The sequence below is a fragment of the Podarcis erhardii genome, assembly GCF_964252035.2.
Source record: "Podarcis erhardii genome assembly, chromosome: 1".
Classification (NCBI taxonomy): Eukaryota; Metazoa; Chordata; class Lepidosauria; order Squamata; family Lacertidae; genus Podarcis; species Podarcis erhardii.
In genome coordinates this window covers 7,440,364-7,466,486 of record NC_138497.1, presented here as the reverse complement: position 1 = coordinate 7,466,486, position 26,123 = coordinate 7,440,364, and the positions used below count along the sequence as shown (strand labels likewise).

Below are 26,123 nucleotides of genomic sequence, written 5' to 3'. Positions count from 1 at the left end.
CAGTAAGCTCTGAAGGGATTTGCTGTGCTACAGGAGTCCTGCTCAGGAACTCCATAGGGAAGCTGATCCCTTCCCACAGTGGGGCTTGCTGTAAGCACAAATATTCCTTTTTATCACCAGCTCAAATTCAAGCATGTTATGCAAAGGTGTGGTTTGAGCTGTGCCTGCATCTGAAAAAAATATGTATTCTGGCGTCACCTAATAGATTGTGACACTACATGATTGACAGGTGGGCGGCCTGTCAAAATGACCCGTGTTGGGTGGGACAGGTCAGATTCTCGCACCTCTGGCTTAGAGTATTTCAATCCTCAGGGTGTGAACTCTAGATTCTGTAGGGGAAGGTGATTAAAGCCATGCATATGAGCTAAATAAATAATATTCAGTGTACCTTAGAAGTTGTTTTTTCTATTTTTTCTGTTTTGGTGTCATCTTTTTTCTTTTTTGCTTCTGAGAGGAAAACCTAGGACTGTGTCTGTCTGTCTGCATGCCTCTACATTTCCTCTGTCTTTCCTCCGCCTTAAGGATTATGGGCTCTTTTTAGTGGGAAAGAACTTTTAAAGGCAGGTGTACAGATTGATACAGTGGTGCCAAGTCCCAGCGTGCAGCTGCTGGAAATACAGCAGGTGTCTCGATCATTTGGCAGGACTTTCGCCTTCTCTAACCCTCCAGCAGTAGCTCCCATGGTTGTCTTTGCCTTCTGGCGCAAGGCTGAGGTGGCAGCCCTGCCCAGCTTTCTGCTTTAGAAGGAAGGCGGGGAAAGAGCTGCTTGCTTAGGAAACTTCCAGACATGAGTTTATTGTGGAATTGTGTGCTTCTGGTGCTTGGAAGTTTTTGCACTGTCCACAGGATCTCATAATCATCTAAATGCCAGCCCATACTTTATTTAACAGCCAATCCAGCTTTTCCCCTACTGAGGAAAATCTGACAAGCACAATGGGTTTTTTTACATCTTCAGAAGCTGTTACTGTGAAAGCCCATTAACATGTTGTGTTTGTTTGTTTGTTTAGGGTGTTGTATGTGTTAATGTTTCAGTGGGTGGCCTTTATTGCTACACCCTGCTTCCATTTATTCTTCACCTGAACATAGCCTAGCCATGGTTTTATGGTGGCGCCAATCTACATAAAATTGGTGGGAGTGGCCATTATGAGATTCAGGGAGATGTGTCACTAGAGTGCTGATGATATTGAGCTCTATTTCTCTGGAATATCTGAATTGAGAGAAGCCATGCAAGCCCTGGGCCAGTGTGCCTGCACTTAATGGTGGGCTGAATGAGGGCCAGATAACAACAACAACAACAACAACAACAACAACAACAACAACAACACACTTATTATTTATGCCACTCATCTGAACCCTTTCCTGAACCTTTTCAGAGTATTTGAGACTGATTCCTTTTCCAGTAAGATAAAAACTATAAATAAGAAATAAAGAATAATACACAAAACAACCATGCTGATTATCTGATGCTTGTTTTTAAAATAAAAAAAACCATGTTTGGTAAGAACTAGGGTGCTGGAAGAGGGCTTTTCCACCCCTTTCTGCTCATTTTTTGACCCCAATCAAAATCATCCTCACGCTGTCATTTGTCTTGCGGGGGTAAATACTGTTATCTTTTAAAAGATGTCCACAAATGTTGGTTTAGCTTACTAGGCACTTGTTGTGTTTGGTTGACATTAAGAAACAGCAGGAGTCTCTCTCTCTCCTTGCTTTGAGGGGGCTCCTGCTGTTTCTCACCAGTTTAAAAACTAATGAAATGAGGTCTCAAATATAGGGATCTGTGTGGTGTCAGGTGTCCTTCTTCACAGAGAGTGGCTATGTGGATGCTTGTCCTTGGGCCTCTGGGCAGAACATTAGCTGAGGTGTGTGACCTTTGACTCCGAAAACTATGTTAGGAAGGGGAAGTATTGAACACCTTTCACCCAGCACTATGTCTAATCAAATTGGCAACCCCATTACTGCATTTCACTAAAAAGAAGTTGGTAGATCAAATTCTGGATCTTTCGTGTAACATATAGATGGAGGTTTTAGGGGCCTAGTTTTGCTTTGCATTATATTTATTTTCAGGGTCTCTTATTTTTGTGTGTCTCTTTAATAGTGGTGTTTTCATAGGTGTGTTGTTTTTTGTGTGTGGTCATAGTCATTTTGCCTGCACAAGTTTTAAACATATATTTGTTACCATAAGGGCTAAAATACTTCTTAAAAAAGAAAGCTGAGATATTAAATACATTACATTTCTACCAGTTCTGTGGTCACCTTTTTGTGCTTACACAGAAACACGGAACATGTGCTGCATCTTTTTTTGTGTCTCATGTCATACAGAGGGTGAGAGAGGGTTTATTTCCAAGGGCAGAGTCTGAAACTACCAGCAAAGCCCAAAACAAAGGCAAAATTGTGTTTGTGGACTTAGTAAACCTTTGGGCATGGTTGGTCTAAGAGATTACTGTTAAGTCTAAGAAGCATGTCATGTGATGGAATTTTTTTTGAACCCAGTAGCTGTGGATTTTTTTCTTCTCAAAGTTCAAAGGGGAATTTTTTTGCAAGCCCTCATAAGAAGAGTTATCACTGCTTTCTAATCTGTAAGAGTGTGTGATGCAATATTCCTTGGAGCAAAGAATGGCTGTGTCCTAGTCCATTAATGCACAGTCATCTTTTCGGATACCCTCAGGAATGAGAGCCATATTGTTGAAAGCAACTTGAAAGCACCCTAAATAGGGATGAGAAGCTTCTTTTCCAGACAGACCTCTATTCTTTTTTGAAAAGGAGAAATACAACAGCTGAAGATTTCTGGAGATACAATATGGAAAAAGTTTCGCCTACTGAATTTTTGTCTTTTAAAAGCATAGGAAGAAGAAGAAGAAGAAGAAGAAGAAGAAGAGGAGTTTAGATTTGATATCCCGCCTTTCACTCCCCTTCAGGAGTCTCAAAGCGGCTAACATTCTCCTTTCCCTTCCTCCCCCACAACAAACACTCTGTGAGGTGAATGGGGCTGAGAGACTTCAGAGAAGTGTGACTGGCCCAAGGTCACCCAGCAGCTGCATGTGGAGGAGCGGAGACGCGAACCCGGTTCCCCAGATTAGGAGACTACCATTCTTAACCACTACACCACACTGGCTCTCTGCACTGGAAGCTGCAACCATAAACTCTCTTGGATATTCTTGGCAATCCATTGTCTGTTTTGCTGCTTCTGCCTTTCCAAAGCTGGGGAGATCCCTTCCACACCTTTCACAATGTGCTGAAGTTTTGAGCTGACATAATCTTCTGCATTTTCTGCATGCTCAGTGTGGCATGAGATTCCCCTGCCCATATTCTCTTCATTTCATGGGGAATTGAGGGCAAGGAATTTGCTCGGCATCCTGGCCAGAGGCTATTGCTCTCGGTGATCAAACTTGTGGAGGTCTTTTGGGATTACACAGATGATGTGGTGCTTGTAGCACCACAAAGTGCACCAGTTTTACAGTACTACTAAGAGGGTGGTGGCGGAAAGGCAGTTGAAGGAACCTTGTTCTTGAATACAGAAGAAAAAGGGCCTCAAGGCATGTTCATTAAACACAATGAATATGTAATCGTGCTTGTTTTTCAAAGCCCCAGAAAGGCTTGTGGGAGGAAAACTGCTTACACTGAGGAACAACTCATTTAAAATGTGGGTGGGCAGAACATGGATTGCAGGCTAATTTCAGGTTGACTGTCTTTAGCACCTTGCTTCTGGCTATGGCTATTGAGGCTTCCTGGTGCTCAGAATGCTTGCTACCTGCTCTTTCATGCCCCTTTCTGAGCTACTGAAAAAGATGGGGTGGAGTTCATTGGCCTAGTGAGGAGTAAATACATGAAGTGCCTTTGTGGAGATTGGCTGAGGAAATCAGTGCGTCGGTCTAGAATTGGGGAAGGTAGAAATGGTTGATTATGTAATAGATAAGGAGTAACTGCAGATGGCTAGGAGATGACAGTGGCAAAATTCCAGGTGTGTCACATAGAGCTTGATAATATTGTGGTCAGTGCCATAGGAAACTACCTTCTATTGGATTAGATTATTTGTTAACTGATGCTTTTTAATTGGTGATATTGAGGTTTGAACCTAGGACCTTCTGCATGCATAAACCGAGGTCCCCCCCCCCCCCCGCAACAAAAATTATGGGTCAGAACCTGGACTGTGATTCCCAGTGATAGAATAGTTTGAAACTTAGTCTGGTTTACAAAAGGCTTATCAGGAGAGGAGATATAGTGAGACAGATTAAGGCATCCTAAATGCCATCTAGCTAGGCTTAGGACTTGTTGGACCTACCTTCACTTGTTGTCATGGGTGCCCTTTAGAAAACATCAAATGTTTTGCAAGTCTGTGTTGAGAAGTGGCAGGTGGCCTTAAGAGAGTTGTGTTGGGTGCGTGAGTTGTGCATTTTCTGGGGAAATCAGCATGGTGTTCTGAGCCATCTTGGGTTCCTCTCTACAGCCTGTTTTATGTGACTTGGAGTGGAGAGCTTCACAGATGTGTTTGTCCTCTCTTCTCTATGCTAGATGAAAAACCTGGATGATTTATCTTTCCATTGGACATATTGTATGGTTTTCATTTTTAATGCAAAGAACCAACATGGGTAGCTCGCGTTAATAGTGCCCAGTTGAACTTGAAATATTGTTTACCATAGTAAAGAATCTCCAACTTTTCTGAAGCTATTTTAGCTTTGGTGTGTTACTGGAATATTCAGTTTTTCCATCCTGAATACCCCCCCCCCCAAGTGTGACTATATTTTATTTACAACAAGTAATAGCTTTTGCTCATTAAACTAAATTACTTTTTACTCAAGAAGATTGTCCTCTTTCTGCAGTCTCCTGAAAGTACCTTCCTGGAACCTTCTGAATATGTAAATTACCGTATTTTCGCTCTATAAGACGCACCAGACCATAAGACGCACCTAGTTTTTGGAGGAGAAAACAAGACAAAAATATTCTGAATCCCAGAAGCCAGAACAGCAAGAGGGATCGCTGCGCGGTGAAAGCACTCGCTCCATAAGATGCACACACATTTTCCCTTACTTTTTAGGAGGGAAAAAGTGAGTCTTATAGAGCAAAAAATACGGTAACTTACACTTAATTTTCTAAGTTTTAAAACTTCCTTCTACTTTTTAAAAGTCGTGTTTCATTATGTATTATATGTCCTTCAGGATACACCCAGATATTCTTTCAATGGTGAGCTTGCTGTGGAAACACTCTTCCTGCATTTTGGACTGACCTACAGTTTTTTGTCAGATGTAGCTGGAGTGGGAAACTGTTCTTCCTGTTTGGGGCTGAAGAGACTGCACAGGGCAGATTGTCCATCACAATAAGCAGTTAGGAAGCCATCTCTTCCCTCTCACATTTCCCCATCCCGTCCTTGAGATTTCAAAATGCTGATTTAAATGAATAAAGCTCCCCCCCAAAATTTGACTGGATAAAAATGCTTTGTTCACAGTGGGAGACAAAGTAGACAGCTCTCTCTGCAGCACGAGAAGAGTTGTGAAGCAGTAGCAGCAATCAGTATTACCGGTATATATATTATATTATATTATATTATATTATATTATATTATATTATATTATATTATATTATATTATATTATATTATATTATATTATATTAATTTGAAAAGGGGCAGTGATAGGAAGGAGAGATAACCTTGGAGCAGACAGGACACCCCCCCCCCCCGCTTCTTTTTGCAGGTTTGTCTGTATGGAACCTTATATTTATCCCTCCATCAGAATAAGAATCCTGTGATTAGTACAGGAATATCCTTGAGAACCCAGCTCGCCAGTCAACTTATATTTGAATAAATCTGAGTGCATTCGGGCTATTGTTTTTTCTTGACCAAGAACTTGAACTAAAATGGTTTTGCAGTTCTGAGGAGTTGTTCACATACCTTTTCTGCAACGACAAAATCATTCACATTCTAAATCCTTGCAGTTGTTTCTTATGTAGGATACTTCTGATGTAGCTCCTTTGACTGATAGTATTTGTGAATAATGGACATGTCAGTTCTTTTTAAAAATTCAAAAACTTAAACAACCTAGGAAATTATTTATGGAGAAAGTTTTATAAAACGCTTAATTGAAGAGCTCTCTAAGCAATGTGCACTATTAAATTGCATTTAAAACAAAGCTGAAATTAAAAATATTCCTCAGGTGAAGTTCCCAAGGAGTCGGTGCTAGAGTAGGTAGGGGTTGTTGCATACCTGTCACATATGCAGCCTTTGCCACCTCCCTCTGCCTTGCTTTGGAAGATGAAGAGGTTGTGAATATTGCTTGCTATGTGGGAGGCAGCAGGGACACCAGCCATGGCCACTGATGCCACTCATTTAACTCTAAGGGACAGCCTTGGTCTTGGGTAAAGCAGAGTATTTATCTTCATTCTCTTGAATTAAGGAAATATGTGCCTGCACGTTGGGTGCTGAATTAAGCCATAGATTGTTGGAGTGCCTTCTCTGTTTTTGCTTAACAAACAGATGACAAATGAATATTGTTCCCATTTCTGGTTTGTCTCGGTATGTGTTGCCCAGGTTTGCAGAAACGAAGGGAAGCAGTAGTGATTTGCCTCCATTATAATATTAGCATTGGTCATGGCTGTTCTTTGCAGTTGCCTGGTCATAGTAAATGCCTTCCCTACAACAACCTTATCGTTACATGGATCACTTCAAACTTGATACATGTTGGCATAGAATGTGAGTTTGAAATGGCTAAAGAAATCTGTCATTCTTGGAGGAAGATTGGTTCTTTTTTTTTTTTTTTTTATAATAATTTTTATTGATTTTACAACATAAAGAAAAAACAAAACAAACATAATGCGACTTCCCCAAACCTCCCCTTCACTGCATCCAAATTTCAAAATTTTTAGCAATTCTTCATCCCATTTTTATATTTAATTCTCTTTAAAAAGAGTTTCTGCTTTATAAATTTCGATTTATAGCTGTAATTCTTAGTGTCCAATCCCCTGACATCTTAACATTCCGAAATTTTACAACAGTTTTTAAGATAGATTTTAAATTTTTTCCAGTCCTCCTCCACTGTCTCTTTCTTCTGGTCACGGATTCTGCCGGTCATCTCTGCCAGTCCCATAAATTCAGTCACCTTGGTCTGCCATTCTTCCAGAGTAGGTAGTTCTTTAGTCTTCCAATACTTCGCCAAAAGGATTCTTGCTGCTGTTGTTGCGTACATAAAAAAGGTCCTATCTTTCTTTGGTACCAATTGGCCGACCATGCCCAAGAGAAAAGCCTCCGGTTTCTTTACAAATGTCCACTTAAGGATTTTCTTAATTTCATTATAGATCATTTCCCAGTAGGCCTTAATCTTTGGGCAGGTCCACCAAAGGTGATAAAAAGTTCCTTCACATTCATTACACTTCCAGCAATTGTTATTGGGCAAATGATATATCTTTGCAAGCTTGACTGGGGTCATGTACCACCTATAGATCATTTTCATTATGTTCTCTTTCAGGGCACTACATGCCGTAAATTTAATACCTGTGGTCCATAACTGCTCCCAGTCAGCAAACATAATATCATGACCAATATCTTGTGCCCACTTAATCATGGCTGATTTAACCGTTTCATCTTGTGTGTTCCATTTTGGCAGCAGATTATACATTCTAGACAAATTCTTAGTATTGGGTTCTAGCAATTCTGTTTCTAACTTTGACCTCTCCTTCTGAAATCCTAGTTTTCTGTCCTGCTTAAAAGTTTCATTAATCTGGTAATAATGTAACCAGTCTCGGACTTTAGGTTTCAATTTCTCAAAACTCTGTAGTTTCAGCTTTTCACCATCATATTCTACAATTTCACAATATTTTGGCCAGTCTGTATCCATGTTCAATCTTTTTACCGCCTTAGCTTCCATTGGTGACAGCCACCTGGGGGTTTTACTTTCAAACAAATCTTTATATCGATTCCATACATTATACAATGCTTTCCTAATAATATGATTTTTAAAATTTCTATGTACCTTTACCTTGTCATACCATAAATATGCATGCCAACCAAAACTATTATCATAACCTTCCAAGTCCAGAATGTCTGTATTCTCAAGAAGTAGCCATGGTTTCAGCCAGCAAAAAGCTGCTGCTTCATAGTAAAGTTTTAAGTCCGGCAGGGCAAAGCCCCCTCTATCCTTTGCATCAGTCAAAATCTTAAATTTAATTCTGGGTTTTTTGCCCTGCCAGACAAATTTAGATATATCTTTCTGCCACTTCTTGAAACAGTCCATCTTATCTAAAATTTGCAATGTCTGGAACAAAAACAACAATCTCGGCAATACATTCATCTTAATTACAGCAATTCGGCCTAACAAGGAAAGTCTCAGTCTTGACCATATATCGAAATCTTTCTTCACTTCAGCCCAGCATTTCTCATAATTATCTTTAAATAAATTCACATTCTTAGATGTTAAGTTCACCCCCAGATATTTTACCTTTTTAGTAATTTCCAAACCAGTTTCTCTTTGAAAACTATCTTTTTCCCCTACCGTGAGATTTTTTTCCAACACCTTTGTCTTGTGTTTATTCAATTTAAAACCTGCTACCTGACCAAATATTTCAATAAGTTCCAAAACTCTTTTTGTACTAGTTTCTGGCTGTTGTAGTGTCAAAACTAGGTCATCTGCAAATGCTCTTAGCTTATAATGTTTAGTTCCGACCTGTATACCTTTAACCAGCTGGTCTCTTCTAATCATGTTAAGGAAAACCTCCAGTACCGATATAAACAATAGAGGGGAAATTGGGCATCCCTGTCGTGTCCCTTTCTCTATTGGAATTTCATCCATAACCATACCATTTACAATAAGTTTGGCCTTTTGCTCAGAATAAATTGCACTTATACCATTTTCAAAGTTCTTGCCTACCCCCATTCCTTGGAGATTCCTCTTCATAAAGCTCCAACAAATATTGTCAAAGGCTTTCTCTGCATCCACAAAAATCAAAACAGCTTTTCTATTTATGTCAGTTTCCAAAAGTTCTAGAATATCTATAATATTCCTCACATTGTCTGACAAATGCCTGCCTGGTAGAAAGCCTGTTTGGTCCCTGTGAATCTCCTCTAACAGCACTTTTTTGAATCTTTTTGCTAGAATGTCTGCAAAAATTTTATAATCCACGTTCAAAAGTGATATAGGGCGGTAATTCTTGACTTGATGTTTCTCAGTTTCTGTCTTTGGTATAAGTGAGATGAATGCTTCCTTCCACGATTCGGGAGCCTTTTTCCCCTCCAAGATTTGATTGCAGACTTCTTTCAATGGTTGTATTAACCAATCCTTCAATACTTTATAATATCTCGCAGTTAATCCATCTGGTCCTGGTGATTTTCCCAGCTTCATATCCTGGATGGCACTCTCTATTTCTTGATCTGTAATTTTCTCATTTAAACTCCTTCTGTTGTTTTCAGAGATTTTTGATAGTCCGTATTTTCCAATAAATTCTTCTATCTCCTGTTCATTTTTTGGCCCTTGTTTGTATAATTTCTTAAAGAAACTTTGAAAACAATTACTTATCTCATTTGGTTTATTAATAGACTTCCCATCTACTTCGAGTGATGTCACTGTATTCAATTTTTGTCTCTTTTTCAGTTGCCAAGACAGTAGCTTCCCACATTTATCTGCAGATTCAAAAGTCTTTTGTCTCATTTGTTTAATTTTCCATTCTATTTCCTGGTTCGTCAATTCCATATATTGTGTTTGATAGAATTTTATTTCTCTTAATATCTCCTGGGATTTAGGCTTAGATCTCAATTTCTTCTCCCCTTCTTTTATTAGATTCCAAATTTTCTCTTTCTTCTCATTCTGCTTTTTCCTCTTTATTGAATTCTGTTGTATTAGGAAGCCACGCATCACGGCTTTACTTGCGTCCCAAATGATTCTTTTTTCTGTGTCTGATCTCAAATTGATCTCGAAGTAGTCTTTAAGTGTTTCTTGGGCCTTTTTGCAAATTTCCCCATCTCCAAAGAGAGTGTCATTCATTCTCCATCTAAAGGTTCCAGCTGTTGTCAGTTTCATTTCCATCTTGACAGCATTGTGGTCAGAGCAGGTCTTTGGGCAGATTTCTGTTTTTTTAACCTTTGATGCCAGATTACTAGAAATCCATATTTGATCAATTCTAGTCCATGTCATTTTTGCTTCAGAGAAGAAAGTCCCCTCCCTTTCCAGAGGGTTCCTAGTTCTCCAAATATCGATCAGATCCATAGTGTCAGTCAGGTCAAAAAAAGTCTTTGGTAGTCTTCCGTCATTAGATATTGTTTGTCTTTGGGCCTTATCCATGTTTGTAGAGACGACTCCATTCATGTCACCCATCATTATGATTTTAAAGTCCAAAAAGTCCATTAAAGTCTCATGCAACTTCTTGAAGAATTCAGCCTTCCCCTCATTTGGTGCATAAACTCCAACAATCAATATTTTTTCTCCATAAATTTGGATTTCCACTGCCAGGTATCTTCCTTGGTCATCCTTAAAGATCAATTTTGGTTCAAATTTTTCCTTGACATAAATCACAACTCCTCTTTTCTTGACTCTATCTGATGATATAAATTCTTGTCCTAGTCTCTTGTTTGTTAAAAGTTTTCTATGTATCCTGGCAATGTGAGTTTCTTGTAAACAGATTACGTCTAGATGTTCCTTCTTTAATAAATGAAATACTTGACCCCTTTTTTGAGGGTGGTTCAAACCATTGCAGTTCCAACTGAAGAGTTGCAGAGACATTTTGGTTACTGGGTAGACCTTCCACCGACTGCACCAAGTTGTTGTTCCTCCTCGGTCGGTGCTCGGTTCAGTCCAAATGATAGATTTGAGATGTCCGGTACTTCCTCCTCGTTGACAGTTCCTTTCGGAGGAAGATTGGTTCATCAAACTTAGTGTTATCTACTATGTCAGAGGTCTCTCTCAACCCTCTGACCTGAGATCATTTGACTGGAAGCATAAGGAGTTCTGATTCATCTAACTATGGATCCTCAGTGTGAAGTATATTGCGGATTGAGAACAATAGGGTTAAATGTCAATGTTTTTCTTTGAGTGTGCAAAGTCTGCTTAAAACACAGGTTATTGTACAGTGGTGCCCCGCAAGATGAATGCCTCGCAAGACGAAAAACTCGCTAGACAAAAGAGTTTTCCGTTTTCGAGGTGCTTCGCAAGACGAATTTCCCTATGTGCTTGCTTCGCAAGACAAAAACGTCTTGTGAGTTCTTGCAAGTTTTTTCCCTCCCCCCTTTTTCTAAGCCGTTAAGCCGCTAATAGCTGCTAAGCCGCTAATAGCGCTAAGCCGCTAATGGCCGTGCTTCACAAGACGAAAAAACCGCAAGATGAAGAGACTCGCGGAACAAATTAATTTCATCTTGCGAGGCACCACTGTACATGTAGCTGTGTGTACTTAATTTTATGTCCAGATTTACAAAAGAACTCATTATTCCGCTAATTCTTTTCTTCATTCTTCCTGGTCCCTGTCACCCCAGTTCTACTTAAAATAAAGCTAGTGACCAGGTGGAGGGGGGTCATGTTGTTAGAGCAGGGGTCAGAAAACCTACTGCACCTCAGACCAGTGTCTCCAGCGCCGATCGCGCGGAGGGCGGGGGAATGCATGCCTATACGCGTGCGCACACACTATTTCCGCTGCACTTCCGGGTCGGAGGAGCACCAGAAATAGCTTGTGCGCATGTGCATGGGCCTCCTCTGACCCGGAAGTGCAGCGGAAATAATGCTTGCGCATGCATACAACGCTTACACATGCACACAAGCTATTTCCGGTGCTCCTCCGACCCGGAAGTGGGCAGCTGCGCAGCGTCGGTAAGAGCGGGTGGCGGCAGCAGGCGGCGGGGATCACCACGGGCCAGATAAACAAGTCCCTCAGGCCTTATCCGGCCCGTGGGCCTTGGTTTAGGGAGCCCTGGTTTAGGGGCCTTGAGATGTTTTTAAGCACAGGACGTGGCAACTCTCCTGAATATATACGTATCCAAAGGAGAAGGTGAGTAATGCATCACTTGAATGTGGGTTTCCTTCTTTCTTTGCGTAAAAGCTTATAAAAGGGCAAAAATAATGAATTATGCATTAGATCTTCCCTATAGCAGTGGGAGAAAACTGGGATAGGAAAGCTATTCGGGCACAGGGTACCTGGAACCTGGTTTTGGCAGCCGAAACAGAATGTTTGCTCAACATGAAAAGGTACCTGTGGAGCCAGGTGGAGAAATCAAGTATCAAACCTGGCACCTGGGCATCTCCACATCCTTCCAAAAGGCTGGTTGCTAGTCGTAAAATGTGACTGGTGCCTGACCTGTTTAAAACGCTGCCCTACAGCAACCCAGAACTTAAGTTTTAGTGTTGGATACACTTTCACATGGATAACAAGTTTCTTCGCCTCAGCAAATCTATAAGCAGCAAACACTGTGGCAGTTAAGTCTCCAAGGACTTTCAAGCCCACTCTGGTATGAATGGAGGATATTTTGAGGTTATGTAGCATCAGTGATTGGTGATTATCTGTTGTGTATATTCCATCTGGTATGCAAAATGAAGTTGCTGCTTCTATTTACAGTTGCACAAATACTTCATTTACTTAATTGCTCTTACAATTAATACTGCATGAATTAGAATTAATACTTAGAAATAAAACAGGGTGGGAAACCTACCCTTCCCTAATCTACAGTTCCTGCTAATAAGGGTTCAGCTGTGCTACCTTTACTTCCCGACTGAGATATAATATTGTAATTAATGGAAACCGTTAGCTTGAGAATGGCATCAGATAAAACTGAGCAAGGTGGGCTGGTGTTTCCAACCATATCATACTGTCAGGCTTCAAGGTTTTTGTTTTCAACGAGTTGCCTAAAATGTAGCCTCCTGAGTGCTCCGATTAGTTCGTGGCTACAGCAGAGCAGTCAGATAGGGAAACCAATGGCTTCCTTGGGAGCAGGCACTGAGTTTAAAGACACTTCATGCAGCCTTTTTATTTCCACACGCATTTATTATGGAGATCTTTTCATTGTTTTCCAATCTCTCTAAGATGTAAACACAGTAAATATTGGTGGTGGAGGAGGAAGTGCAAATGCAAATCATGATGTAAACATTCCTGGCAGTTAAATGCATACCACGAGATACTGTATTGCCCAGAAGGTACCAATCAGGTTAAGGTTGAAGTTCAACTAAGCTTTGGGGGGAAACGGCTTAGAGTTGGGGCGGGGAGCCTTGAGTGCTCCTTTTTTTGGTATGCACCATTTGTATGTTGCACTCATAAAGTGAGAGATTATAATCAGGACTGTTTCTCGTCTTACCTTCTGAAGACTCAGTATAGTCTAGTGAATGATACCCCGTATTTGAAGCTATGGGAAAATGTAATATGAGGCAGTAAAAGATCTGTGTCTGACTCGGAGCAAAGAGACCTGCGGGTGACAAGACACTAGAAGCTGGGCGTCTTTTTCCACGGTTTATACCTGTAACATTCACATGCCTGGACTCTGATGTTTACCAACTTGCTCGCCCGCCCTTGTGGTGTTGGATTTCCCTAAGCAGAGATAATGATGAAGGAACAGATGACTGACTGTTCAGGCTTCAAGTTTCTTAGGCCTTCAAGTTAAAACCACAGCTTGAATTGTGCCTCAGCAACTAGGAAAGGTGGGTTCAAGTTCCAACCCCTCTCCTATCTTTTTGTTATTGTTATTGTTATTATTATTAAAATTATTATTAAAAACAGCATAAACTAGATAAACACCATCATGGGCAGTCGTGGTTTAGTAGGAATGGTGATCAACCTCATCAAAGGGGCCACCATTGTGTAATGATTCCAAATTAAGGCAGGACATTAGCTTGCTTGTTGGTTCAATAATTCCTCTGAATGGAGCTGCCTTCTATTTACTAAGTTGTTGTTTGCCGTTGTTGGCATTTATTTATTTCACAGAAGTTATGCACTGCTTGATTGTAAACAACAACAACCCTCAAAGCAGTTTACAAAGTAGTTTATTTATTCAATTTAGAAGTCGCTTACTGCATACAGACTCTCCAAGTCACTTGCACAATTGTTGTTGTTGTTTAGTCGTTTAGTCGTGTTCGACTCTTCGTGACCCCCTGGACCAGAGCACGCCAGGCACTTCTGTCTTCCACTGCCTCCCGCAGTTTGGTCAAACTCATGCTGGTAGCTTTGAGAACACTATCAAACTATCTCGTCCTCTGTCGTCCCCTTCTCCTTGCGCCCTCCATCTTTCCCAACATCAGGGACTTTTCCAGGGAACTTGCACAATTAGAGGAATGTAAAACAACGAAAAAGAACAATACAATACCATATAGATGCCCCTTGTTGCGACCTTTGCCCCGGGATGCTAGCGGAAGTTGCACTCCGGCGGTGCGGCGGCAGAGGGAGGCGCCATTAGAGAAAGCACGCCTCATGTTACGAGCAGTTTCAGAACGGATTAAGTACATAACACGAGGTACCACTGTATTTTAACTGATACCTGAAGGGTGTTAATTATGGTGCGCAAGAGGCGAGCTACAACTGAAAAGGCCCTCTCTCTCTTTTGCCATCTTCTACACTTCCCTCGGCTGAAGACTTGGTAGGTTCATATCAGAAGATGCATTTTGGAATACTGAGCTTCACAAGGTTTTATAGGTCAAAACCATCACTTTGGACTGGACCTGAAAATAGGCATGCATCCAGCGCAGCTGTGGCAGAGTCAGTGTTATATTTGGCTTGCCTAGAGACTTGGCAGTTGGGGGGTTGCATTCTGTACTAGCTGCAGTTTCTGGACAGTCTTCAAAGGCAGCCTCACGTAAAGCACCCTGCAGTAATCCAATCATTACGTTACCATAACACAGATTACTGCTGTCAGAAATCCTTACCCAGATAGTGTTGTAGTTGGGTCATCAGCCTAAACTGATGGAATGTACTTTGTGTCCCCCAGGCTGTCTGTGCCTCAGGTAAAAGCAGTGGATTCATGTATTTTAATCTTTTGTTGGAAGCTGCCCAGAGTGGCTGGGGAAACCCAGCCAGATGGGCAGGGTATAAATAATAAATAATAAATTATTATTATTATTATTATTATTATTATTATTATTATTATTATTATGGATCCAGGAGGAACCCTAAACTACAGACCCTCTCTGTCATAGGGCATGTGACCCCAACTAGAGCAGGCTGAATAATATCATGGTCAATGGTATTGAAAGCTGCTGAGAATTTGTTTGCTTATGATACTCAAACCCTCCCATTTCCCCCACCCAGTCCATAACACCAGGGTTTGAATTAAACATAGAATGTTACCATTTGTGAGCATGGTTCTTTCTGGTGGCTGCTTGATTTTCATGGGAAGAATCTGATGCACGTGCCAGTTGCCCTGTCTGGACTGGGTGCACTTTCTGGGTTAAGTCATGAAATAGTGACAGGGCAGTGCTGTCACTATGCAGAAGTGAGTGAAGTTCAGAGTTCTGTGAAGATACTTAGGACAGCTTCTTGTACTTAGGTCTTCTGCATGTACTTCCACTATCAATGCTGAAAAATGCATTGGCACAATTCAGGCCACCGGGCGAGCAGCACCCACGTGTGAAGGGGTGAAGGGAGCTTGAGCTTTATTGGAGATCTGTTTCCCACACTTGTGTGTATGCCGACATCCTGCAGTTGCATGGGCCAGTGATGCACTGCCTTGTCTCCAAAGCCTGTGTTCCAGATCATTTTGTTTTTAAAATGTGAATGCTTATGAAGGATGTTGCTGAGACTCTGGAGTTCCTTGTTGATGTGGAGTGGTCAAGACTTTTACTTTTTATTCCACAAATAGCCTCCATTGTTTACCACAGTTATCAGTTGCCTTTTGCACAGTCGCTCTTCCTTTTATAATTAACCACGATGGGAAGCACCAGCTCTTCAGATTACAGCTTCCTGTGGTGGGAACAGAGCCTTGCCAAAGTAGTTCAGTTAAATGGTTTTAAATCCCCTCTTCCCTGCTCTTTTTCTCTACAGTGCATAGAGTGACGGAGAAGGGTGTTTTCCTACAGTAATTATCTGCCTTATCTTAGAGATGTGTGCATTCATAGTCCCTCTTCAGACTATGGAAATGCTTTTAGAACCCTGCTGTGTTAATTTCTGAAAGGAATTTATTTCTTAGACACAGCTCATTGGCAGAGCATCTGCTTTGCCTGCAGAAGGCCCCTGGTTCATTCCCCAACATCTCCAGGTAGGACTGGGAGACAGCCTCTGCCTGAAACCCTGGAGAGCTGCTGCTGGTCAGTGTAGACAATATTAAGCTAGATATACCCAGTGGTCTAACTTACTATAAGTTAGCTTCTTGTGCTCCTGAGTATCCTGTCAGTCACAAAACCTTGAACTTGTTAGCTAATGTGCAGCCAGTGCCAGTCTTTCAACACCAGTGTAAACCGTGTAAAACTGGGTTTCTCTAGCAGCTGCTTTTTCTACTTGCTGCAGCTCCTAAACCAGGTGCAAGGGTACCGCCAAATACCGATCATTACAGTTGTCTGATCATGAGGATACCAATATATGAATGACCATGAGAAGTCTGTCGCTGCCCAGTAATGGTTATAGTTTATGCACCAGCCAGAAGTTGGTAATGAGCTCTTGATTCTATTGTATAATAATAATAATAATAATAATAATAATAATAATAATAATAATAATTATTTACACCCCGCCCATCTGGCTGGGTTTCCCCAGCCACTCTGGGCGGTTTCCAACAAAATATTAAAATACAATAGTCTGTTAAACATTAAAAGCTTCCCTAAACAGGGCTGCCTTCAGATGTCTTTTAAAAGTCTTGTACAGTGGTACCTCGGGTTACATACGCTTCAGGTTACATACGCTTCAGGTTACAGACTCCGCTAACCCAGAAATATTACCTTTGGTATTAGGAGAATCTCTCATGTACAGTCATACCTCATGTTACATTTGCTTCATGTTACGTTTTTTCAGGTTGCGTCCCGCGGCGACCTGGAAGTACCGAAAAGGTTTACTTCCGGGTTTTGCTGCTCGCGCATGCGCAGTAGCGCTGAATTACACTTCGTGCATGCGCGCAAGCACCAAATCATACCGTTCACCTGCGCAGATACGGCGTTTCAGGTTGCGGGCTTTTCATGTTGCGAGCGGGCCTCCGGAACGGATCCCGTTCGCAACCAGAGGTACCACTGTATTGTCAAAGGTTATTTAGAGGCATGGCTTCCTCTCTTGTCCCTTACTTGCAATGGCATATTTATTCCACAACTATGCAACTAAGCTACCTGATCCATCCTGCCACCCCTTGTAAAATGCTACACTTTGGACATGAAAGCAGCAGATATAGTCAGTGATAGAGCCAAACTCAGCAGTATGTATTCCTGTTTAAGGCTTCCGCTGCAGGGTTGCCATCCTGTATTATGTTGCCTCTCAAAAAGATGTTGATGAAGAAAATGCAGTTTGCTTGTCTTTAACAGATGTCCTCTGAGGAGTCTTTGTTGTACTCACAAACCCACTCTCCATCTCTGTTGCTAGCACCTCCCATGTTTACAAGGGGTATTCTTGTGGTGGTCATGAAGGAATGCACCAGAAAGATGTTTTTCCCACCCCTTGAAGAGGAAAAGTTTCCTCTTGAGGGAAGACGCCTGAGTGCTAGCTCCTCAGCTTGAGTGCTAGGTAGGTTGCAAATGACCGTCAGCATATGATCAGCATCCCTATCTGTGTGACTGCACAGATGACCCTTTAAAGAACATCACATACAGGTGAAAAACCTCCTTTCTCCAATCATTATTTCGCGGATTGGAATCTGTAGACAGAATCATATTTTTAAAAAGCTATAATAAATAAACTGGCATTTCCCATTACTACAGGGGGTGATTAAAAACCTCTCAGGAGTTTTCATAGTAGTATGGGCAAATTTAAAGAGTGGGATTTTATAAATCCAACTTTTAACAGAACACATAGCAATAAAGTAATTGATCAGATGCATTTAAGTCTTATCTGCAGTGCAAATGGAACATACCTAAGTTTCTACAGAGTGATGTGTGCACATCGGGAGGTGGTTTAGAAAAGGGTCAGAAGATACTAATGTTCCTCTTCTAAGAATGTGTGGACACATTATTCATATGCTTAAACCTCACTCAGAACAACAGTTTCACCCAAACTTGTTGGGCTGCTATAGATCTTTATATATAGGGACCAATGATGGACACAATGCAACAATGTTATGGCCTTCCATTACTGATTTGCTGCATAACAAACTAGAGTTTGATCTTTTGAAATGGTGAACACAGTATCCCTTGCTATAAATAGCTGAGCATAGTCTCAAATGGTTGTGAATTTTAAAAGCCTTGCATAATTGAACGCTTAAACGCTTTTAGTAGTTCTTTAAATTATAAGCTAGATAGATGTCATTCCAACATTAATGACATATGAAAGCCAGCTTTAGGGTGTTTTGTTGTACTGCTATTTTTTAAAACCATTCCACAAAGGACCAAATGTTAAAGCTTGCTAGCAGCTGCAGGCCTTCCAGACAACTTTTTTATAAAAAAAAACTAGCTTGTACTGATAAAAAGAAGACATCAATGTCAATAAAGACTCTAAGTAGAATTGAGAATACTTGGGCTTTAGGGAGCAAGAAGAATTCAAAATGGGGTGGTTTCATTGCTACAGTTACTGCAAAAAAAAGTAAAGTGTGCTCAGATTAAGAATTACTACTATATATAAAAGATTGGTTGTGCTAACTTTTCTGCAGAACAGGTATAGCAAAAAGGTAGGCTTAAAATGTTAGTTATGGGATCTTGTGTATTTCACTTACGTCTGTATTTACCTACAGTGTGGGGCTGAATTCAGAGTTTACAGAATGTTGTCCTAATAAGTAAGTGGAATGTTCAGAAGCTTCAGTTTTGGGTTGAGTTGAACTATCAGATTGACTTTTTTTTTTTGCAAGCTGAAACCTGCCTGCATATTTTGCAGGGGCTGCTGGTTTGTTGTTGTGGGTTTTTTTTTTTTTTTTTTTTGGTAGACTTCCCGTCTATAACTACTTTAATCAAAAATTATTCAAATGATTTCATATGATTTTTCACAACTCAAGGCATTATCTAACTACTTGATGCCTGGAGTTGTTGTTTCATACCTTTCTGGTTTTGAATGTGAAATGTCGTCAGCAATGGCATTACTTGCAAAGTGGTTTTTGATAGCTCAGTTAAGTGATATTTTATTTAGAATACTAATCTGCTTTGCAGCCTCGAGAGGCACTCTCATAGCAGCTTATGAAATGTTCTCAAAGTAAAATCATGCTAAAATCTAGCACAGTGGAGATGGGAAAACTGCGACTCTCTGGATGTTGTTGGACCAGACATCGTATCCAGCCTAATGGTCAGGGCTAATGGAATTAAAGTTCAGCAACATCTGGAGGGCCACAGGTTCCTCAATTTTGTAGTGTAGTAACAGAAATTACAAGACAAAACAAATTCCTTCCAGTAGCACCTTAAAGACCAACTAAGTCAGTTCTTGGTATGAGCTTACGTGTGCATGCACACTTCTTCAGATACACTGAAACAGAAGTTTCCAGACCCTTCTATATAGTGAGAAGGTGGGGAGGGATATTACTCAGAAGGGTGGTGGGAATGGGTGATTGGCAGATCATACCAAGAACTGACTTAGTTGGTCTTTAAGGTGCTACTGGAAGGAATTTGTTTTGTTTTGACTATGGCAGACCAACACGGCTACCTATCTGTAACTAGAAATTACAAGGTTTCCCTATAGGATTAAGATTATTCATGCAGCATTTCCTGCCTTCATTGTCCTTTCCTGGTCATACCAGGCAGCAGCTCCCACCAGATAGTCTTAAATTGCAGGATATCACTCAGCTGATAATGGAAGCAGTTCTTCCTTCCTGGCAATTGCCAAACAGCGGGTCTTCTGAGGCAAGGGAGTTGGGGCCAAGGAGATGGAACTTGCTTTGCCTAAGTATAATTCTGAGTCCTCTATTGTTTTAGGGGATCAGAGCTAGGCCACCATCAAAGTACAGTGGTACCTCGGGTTACATATGCTGCAGGTTACAGACGCTGCTAACCCAGAAATAGTGCTTCAGGTTAAGAACTTTGCTTCAGGATAAGAACAGAAATCGTGCTCCGGCAGCGCAGCAGCAGCAGCAGCAGGAGGCCCCACTGGCTAAAGTGGTGCTTCAGGTTAAGAACAGTTTCAGGTTAAGAACAGAAATTGTGCTCCGGCGGCACGGCGGCAGCAGGAGGCCCCATTGGCTAAAGTGGTGCTTCAGGTTAAGAACAGTTTCAGGTTAAGAACAGACTTCTGGAACGAATTAAGTACTTAACCTGGGGTACCACTGTATGTGGAAAGCAAGTGGAAAACTTTCATAGTTTGAGCCCATATCTTGTTGCCTTTTTTCTCATGCTTCTGTGGTGACTTGTATATCTTGGAAATACATGACTAGGATCAGTCCTATAGTTCTCGTCTACCCTGAATATTGTCTTCTCCCAGTCCACATTGAAAAAGCAGTCTAGCCTTAAGTCTGAACGTCACAGTCAGAACCATGGCTATTTAAGAAGGTATTAGTGTCAAATCTGTTTTGCTGCTCTGTGGTATGGGTTATTCTCTGTTCTACTTCATGGTTTTGGTGTGGTCATACATATTGATTCTGTGCCTACGTAGTTCCTTATTTGGGAACATTCTCAGCCTGGGCTATGTGCCCCCATCGGCCCACCATCCAATTTTGTTTTGACTGTCACTGCAGAATCCTTGTAGGAAACTGCTGTCTGATAATTACCTCAGGGGACAACATTTTCATTCTTTCTTTGTATATTTCCACTTACATTTCTCTGTACTTGTCCATGTTTTAGTATTAGTCACCCTTTGGTCATCGTCCAGTTGGCTACAGTTACTACGCCTTTGGTGGGGAAAGAGTTCCTCTTTGAAGAACTATTTATTTTACATTCTTCCACTGTGTGTCTCTTGGTCTATCTGGTGATTAAAAACAAATGCTTTGTTAGCCACTTTGACTTTTACGATAAAGCAGGATACACACACACACACACACACACACACAGAGAGAGAAATGGATAAAGTGGGAATTTGCAGCAGGGAAATATGGCTGTGAATCAGTTGTTCGAATGTTGGAGGATTCAAGATAGATAAAATGAAGTACCGTATTTTTCCATGTATAAGACACCCCCATGTATAAGACACCCCCTATTTTGGGGGACTCAGATTTAAGAAAATGGGGGGAGGAGGCCCGGAGTATAAGACGCCCCCTAAATTTTGACATTCTTTTTTAGGAAAAAAACCTAGTCTTATACATGGAAAAATACGGTACTTCTTCATTCAGCACATGCACTATGGACTATGGAACTCCCTCCCACAGGAGGCAGTAATGACTATCAACCTGGGTGACTTTAAAAGAGGTTTAGACAAAATCACAGCACACAAGGCTGTCAGTAACTACTAGCCATTATAGCAGTGTTGTACCCTCATGGTCAGAGGCAGCATGCCTCTTAATACCAGTTGTTGGGAATCACAAGTTGACAGAGTGCTTTTGTCCTGCTTGTAAATGTGTCATTGGCCTGATCTAACAGGCTCTTCTTACGTTCTTAGGTTGTGTTCTTCAGCACTCCATTCAGTTTAACTTGCTTCTTTTATGGAAATACTGCGAAGGCCCTTTAAGTGCTAAATGCATCATCTTGTTTCTCTTAATAATTTTTCCGTGGTGCCTGATGCAGTGGAGCTTTTTATCTACATTCCCTGAATAACTGCTGCAGAGTGAAAGACCAAAAGGAGAAGCATTGAACATCTTACTGTGTGTAAACACAGTTTGTTTGTGTGCAAGGCGATGACTTGAGGATAAATTTGGGGTTACTTTTTATTTTAATATGACACAGCAAGGGCTAATTCATAAATAGTGTTTACATTTAGCATCATTGTGTTTTGACGGGGGTTTTTTTTGTAAGAACTGTGTTGTAGGATGAGTGAAGGGGAGTGAAAGCGACATAATTGTCTACACTCTTCCTATAGTAAAGAGTGATGAAATTGTGCGAATATAATAATAGACAGGGCTAAACTAGCAGACTGTTGATGGGCAGGATGGTTTACATGTGGGTAATATGTGCCAGCTTCAGCAGCCCCATTTATTCCAATGAGTGGCTCAATTTGTGTTTTGCTGCTGGGATATGGTGTGTGTATAAATATGAATGTAGAATTTCCACTGGTAATTACTTCTTTCGGGACTGAATGCTAGGATTCTATCATTACATAGCTAAGGTTACACTTTGTTGTTACAGGGGACTTGAATGCAGCTGTCACTAATGGAAATGATCTTATTGGGGTTACTGGGTTGTTGTTTTTATTTTGATTATATATTTTGTGGTTTTATATTTTGATTTGTTCTGTGAACTGCCCTGAGACCTCCGGGTATAGGGCAGTATATAAATTCAAATAATAATTATAATTATAAGAAGAAGAACAAGGTTTTGTGCTTATTGAAAGCAGCTCCTGTGCTTAAAATCCATAATAAAAACTGAATGTTCGAGAACTAAGGGAATGTGTGGTTTTAAAAACTCCACTGCAAAGTGTTGGTTCTAAGTAATTTATAGTGTGTTCTCAGCACAAAGCAGCAAAGTCATATTTCCCTTGAAATTGGGTTATTCTTGGGCTATATCTGAGCTGGTGTCAGACAGATGAGTGCCTGTGGGAGATTTTGGAAACATTATTCCATGATGAGCTTTCGATTAGCTAAACAGGTATGGCTAAATCAGCATGTCATGAGCTTTCATATTGGTATGGCTGGCTAGGCAATTTTGAAGCCTTTTGTTGGCAAGCATTAGCTGTCTCCTGCAACTTCTGTTCTGTTTTAACTAGACACAGTACTTGAATTAAGCAAAATCTTGTACTTAGAATAGCAACAAGCTTAGTGAACAGTAGTTTGTACGATCATGGATGCCAACCAGCTTAACAAATGGCTTGAAAATGGAAGGAGTACTTCCATTTCCATAGAAGCAGACCAGCGGTTCCCAGGCTTGTTCTTCATGGACCATTGAACATTGCTGAGGCTTTTGGTGGACCACGTAATGATTTTTCTGCCTGCTGTAGCAAATGTAATGCACTTTGCTGGATCCTGTATAATTTTTAACTGCATTTTTATTACTTGTTTTATTTCTCATGTATTACCATTTCAAATTTATAGAATTCAGTTTGTAATACAATAAAAGAAGCAACAAAAATACAATTTAAAATCTATATAAATAGTTAATACTCTGGATATGCCATCTCCCATCCCCTAGCCACAAACCCACAAACATACCACCAGTCATCTGAATGAAGTTTGCATGCATACAACTGATGGTCCACAGTCCACACTTTAGGAATCTATGACCTAGACCAGGCTTCCTCAACCTTGGCCCTCCAGATGTTTTTGGCCTACAACTCCCATGATCCCCAGCTAGCAGGACCAGTGGTCAGGGATGATGGGACTTGTAGTCTCAAAACATCTGGAGAGCCGAGGTTGAGGAAGCCTGGGAGACCATGCATCTCTCCCTGCCGTCTTTTTGATTTTCAGCTTCCTTTTCCACTACACGTAAAACAGTCTCTCAAATAACTTTTGCATTTGTCTTCCTAGGTACAATGGCTCCCTCCCTAATGGTGATAGGGGGCGTAGGAAAAGCAGGTTTGCTCTCTATAAGAGACCCAAAGCAAACGGCGTCAAACCCAGCACAGTTCATGTGATTTCAACACCTCAAGCATCTAAGGTAAGCACTTAAGCCTCTGAGATTGCAAAAGGGTGCTGATCTTGCAGAGTATTGGTGATTAGGGGTGGAATTCAATCTTGCAGTCTTCCAATCATTTGAGAGCACTGCCGTTTGCCCAATGGAATGATTCCCTTCTCCTCCCACTGCATGCTTTTCTTGGATTTCCCCCTCTCTTTTTTATGGAGAAGAGAGCCCTGTTGAATAAGCAGAAGTCCTTGTACAGGCCTTCCGCTGATGGGGCTGGTTAGGTGAATCCCCCTCGCCTGTGTTTTTCTGCCTTGTCATTGCTTGCCTTTCTAGATATGTATCTTCTTTTGCAGTTGGAATACATTTGTTCATTGAGAAGATGTTTTCGGTTCCATCAAGAATAGCGTTCTGCATTCTCTCATAGCAAATCGTTAACCAAAGCCAGACCCCACTCCTCGTACTGAAAACCCAATTCATGGTTAATTTTTTTGTTTGACAAGATATAGAACTTACTTAGTTATACAGTTTATATTTCTCTTCCCTGTCATGCGCTACTTAGCTAATATATCACTACTGTAAACTAAGGAATAGCTTTTCTTTCTTTCTGATATATCTTTTTGCAAGACCAGTTCATCAGTGTAGTTGAGTTTTATGTTTTCTCTTTAAAATCCTTCCCAAGTCTCTGATACCCAAGGCAAAAGCCATGTGGACAGGGACTTGGAAAGCTGATTGTGTTTGGTTGTGTCTGAATGACACAGTGGATAGTGGACTGGAAAAATCCAACACACTTTGTTGCCCAGACACACAGAATTTGATTATAGTATCCCCAAATCTGAAATACTCTCAATCCATCTGCTAGGCAACTATATTGAGTTAAGAGAGGATCACCGCAGATGTAAGGGCACATAAAGATAGTCTAAATGAAGGAACAATGTGGATGTGAAACTGAGTACTCAAATTAAGCTATTCACTCTTATACCGTGATGGCAATTTAATAATAGCTATTGGAATGTTATGAGTCCCTGCAACAGCCAGCTGTACTTCATAAATTTCGAATGTTTTTCTCAATAAAATTCAAATGCTGGATCTAAACATGTTTGCAAGAATTTTTTATTTCTCATCTTACTAAGAGCAGACAGGAAAGGTGGACTCCTTCTTAGAATGTGCAGAGGAGTTTAGAGGTCTGTCCTGCTGTCTGTCTGTGTAATGCTACTGGGAGGAGCTTAGATTAAAACTGAAAGGCTCAAGAAAAAAAATAGCTGTCTAAACATGATCTGGCATGGTATTCTGCAGTCACTGAAAGACACTGCTCTTCTGTTGAAAGGATGTGCTGAAATAGGGGAATCCTCAGTTCCTCTGCTGTAGGGGTTTAACAGATTACTGTTGTTGGTTTATTCTTGCATTCATATACTGCTTTTCTTAATACCTACTTGCTTAACAAAAAGGGAACTTTGCAATGTCCGCCTTCATCTTTAGAAACCTTATCTGGTAATTTTTTTAAGGCATGGATGATGCCATGAGCATAATCTTTCTCCATGGGACGTTGCCCATACTTCCGTAATGATGTCACTGTTGAGGAAAGACTGGAGAGTTTCTGGGTTTCCCCTAGTGCAGACTGGTGTGAGGAAATTCACAATATGGCCGAGCAGCTTGAATCTAAAGCATACCTCCTCCCTCCCCATGCGTACTTGCTGAACTTGGCCATTCCTAATGTAAGATGTTATTTTAGTTTGCTTTTCAATAAAACAAGACCTCCAAAGAGCCAAATAATAACAAACTATTTATTGAACATACACAGTGGTTCTGTATGATATTCACTCTATAGAGGAACCTTGTTTGTGATGGAAATGCCGATATCTGCATCCTGGAAAGAAAGAAAATACTGATGATCTGAAATCTGTGATATGTAAACTGTAGGTACATTTGTGAATTCAGATAGAAGAATATATAGATTTCCAGAATTGATGGAATGTTCTTTATAAAGAATATATCTTTGTGATGTTATGGAAAATGATATATTTTTAGCAGTTCTGATATAAGGTGAATGCACCAGAAAACCTACTCTCACAGATAAAAGGATATTATTGTTATTGTTATTGTTATTGTTATTGTTATTGTTATTGTCACTGTTACTGTTACTGTTACTGTTATTGTTATTAATACTCTGCCGTTTTCCCTGACTCAGAGCAACTTACAGCTAAAAACATGCAGGAGGAGAATCATTAAAAACCAATTAAACATTAATATAATTATCTATCTATCTATCTATCTATCTATCATCTATCATCTATATCTCATACAAATAATTACAATAAAAACACCATGGACCCAGCCCTTTCATGAAAAGCAGTCTCTTCCCCAAACCCTGTTGGAACAAGAAATTCTTCTCCTGCTGGCAGAAGGGCAGCAAGGAAGGTGAAAATCCACAGCGCATGAATGAGAGCGCAAAATGTAGTGCCTGTTTGAAATCCAGTTGGTTCTCTTCTCCCCACAC

General features: G+C 40.7%; 1 protein-coding gene across 1 annotated transcript in view; it reads left to right on the top strand.

Annotated features, from left to right (window-relative positions):
• Positions 1-26,123, top strand: part of PELI2 (pellino E3 ubiquitin protein ligase family member 2) — a 78,802-nt gene that overhangs the window by 11,389 nt on the left and 41,290 nt on the right. The window contains exon 2 of the mRNA XM_081864107.1: positions 23,533-23,662. Coding sequence (XP_081720233.1) covers positions 23,533-23,662 — 130 coding nt within the window. The remainder of the gene's footprint in view (positions 1-23,532; positions 23,663-26,123) is intronic.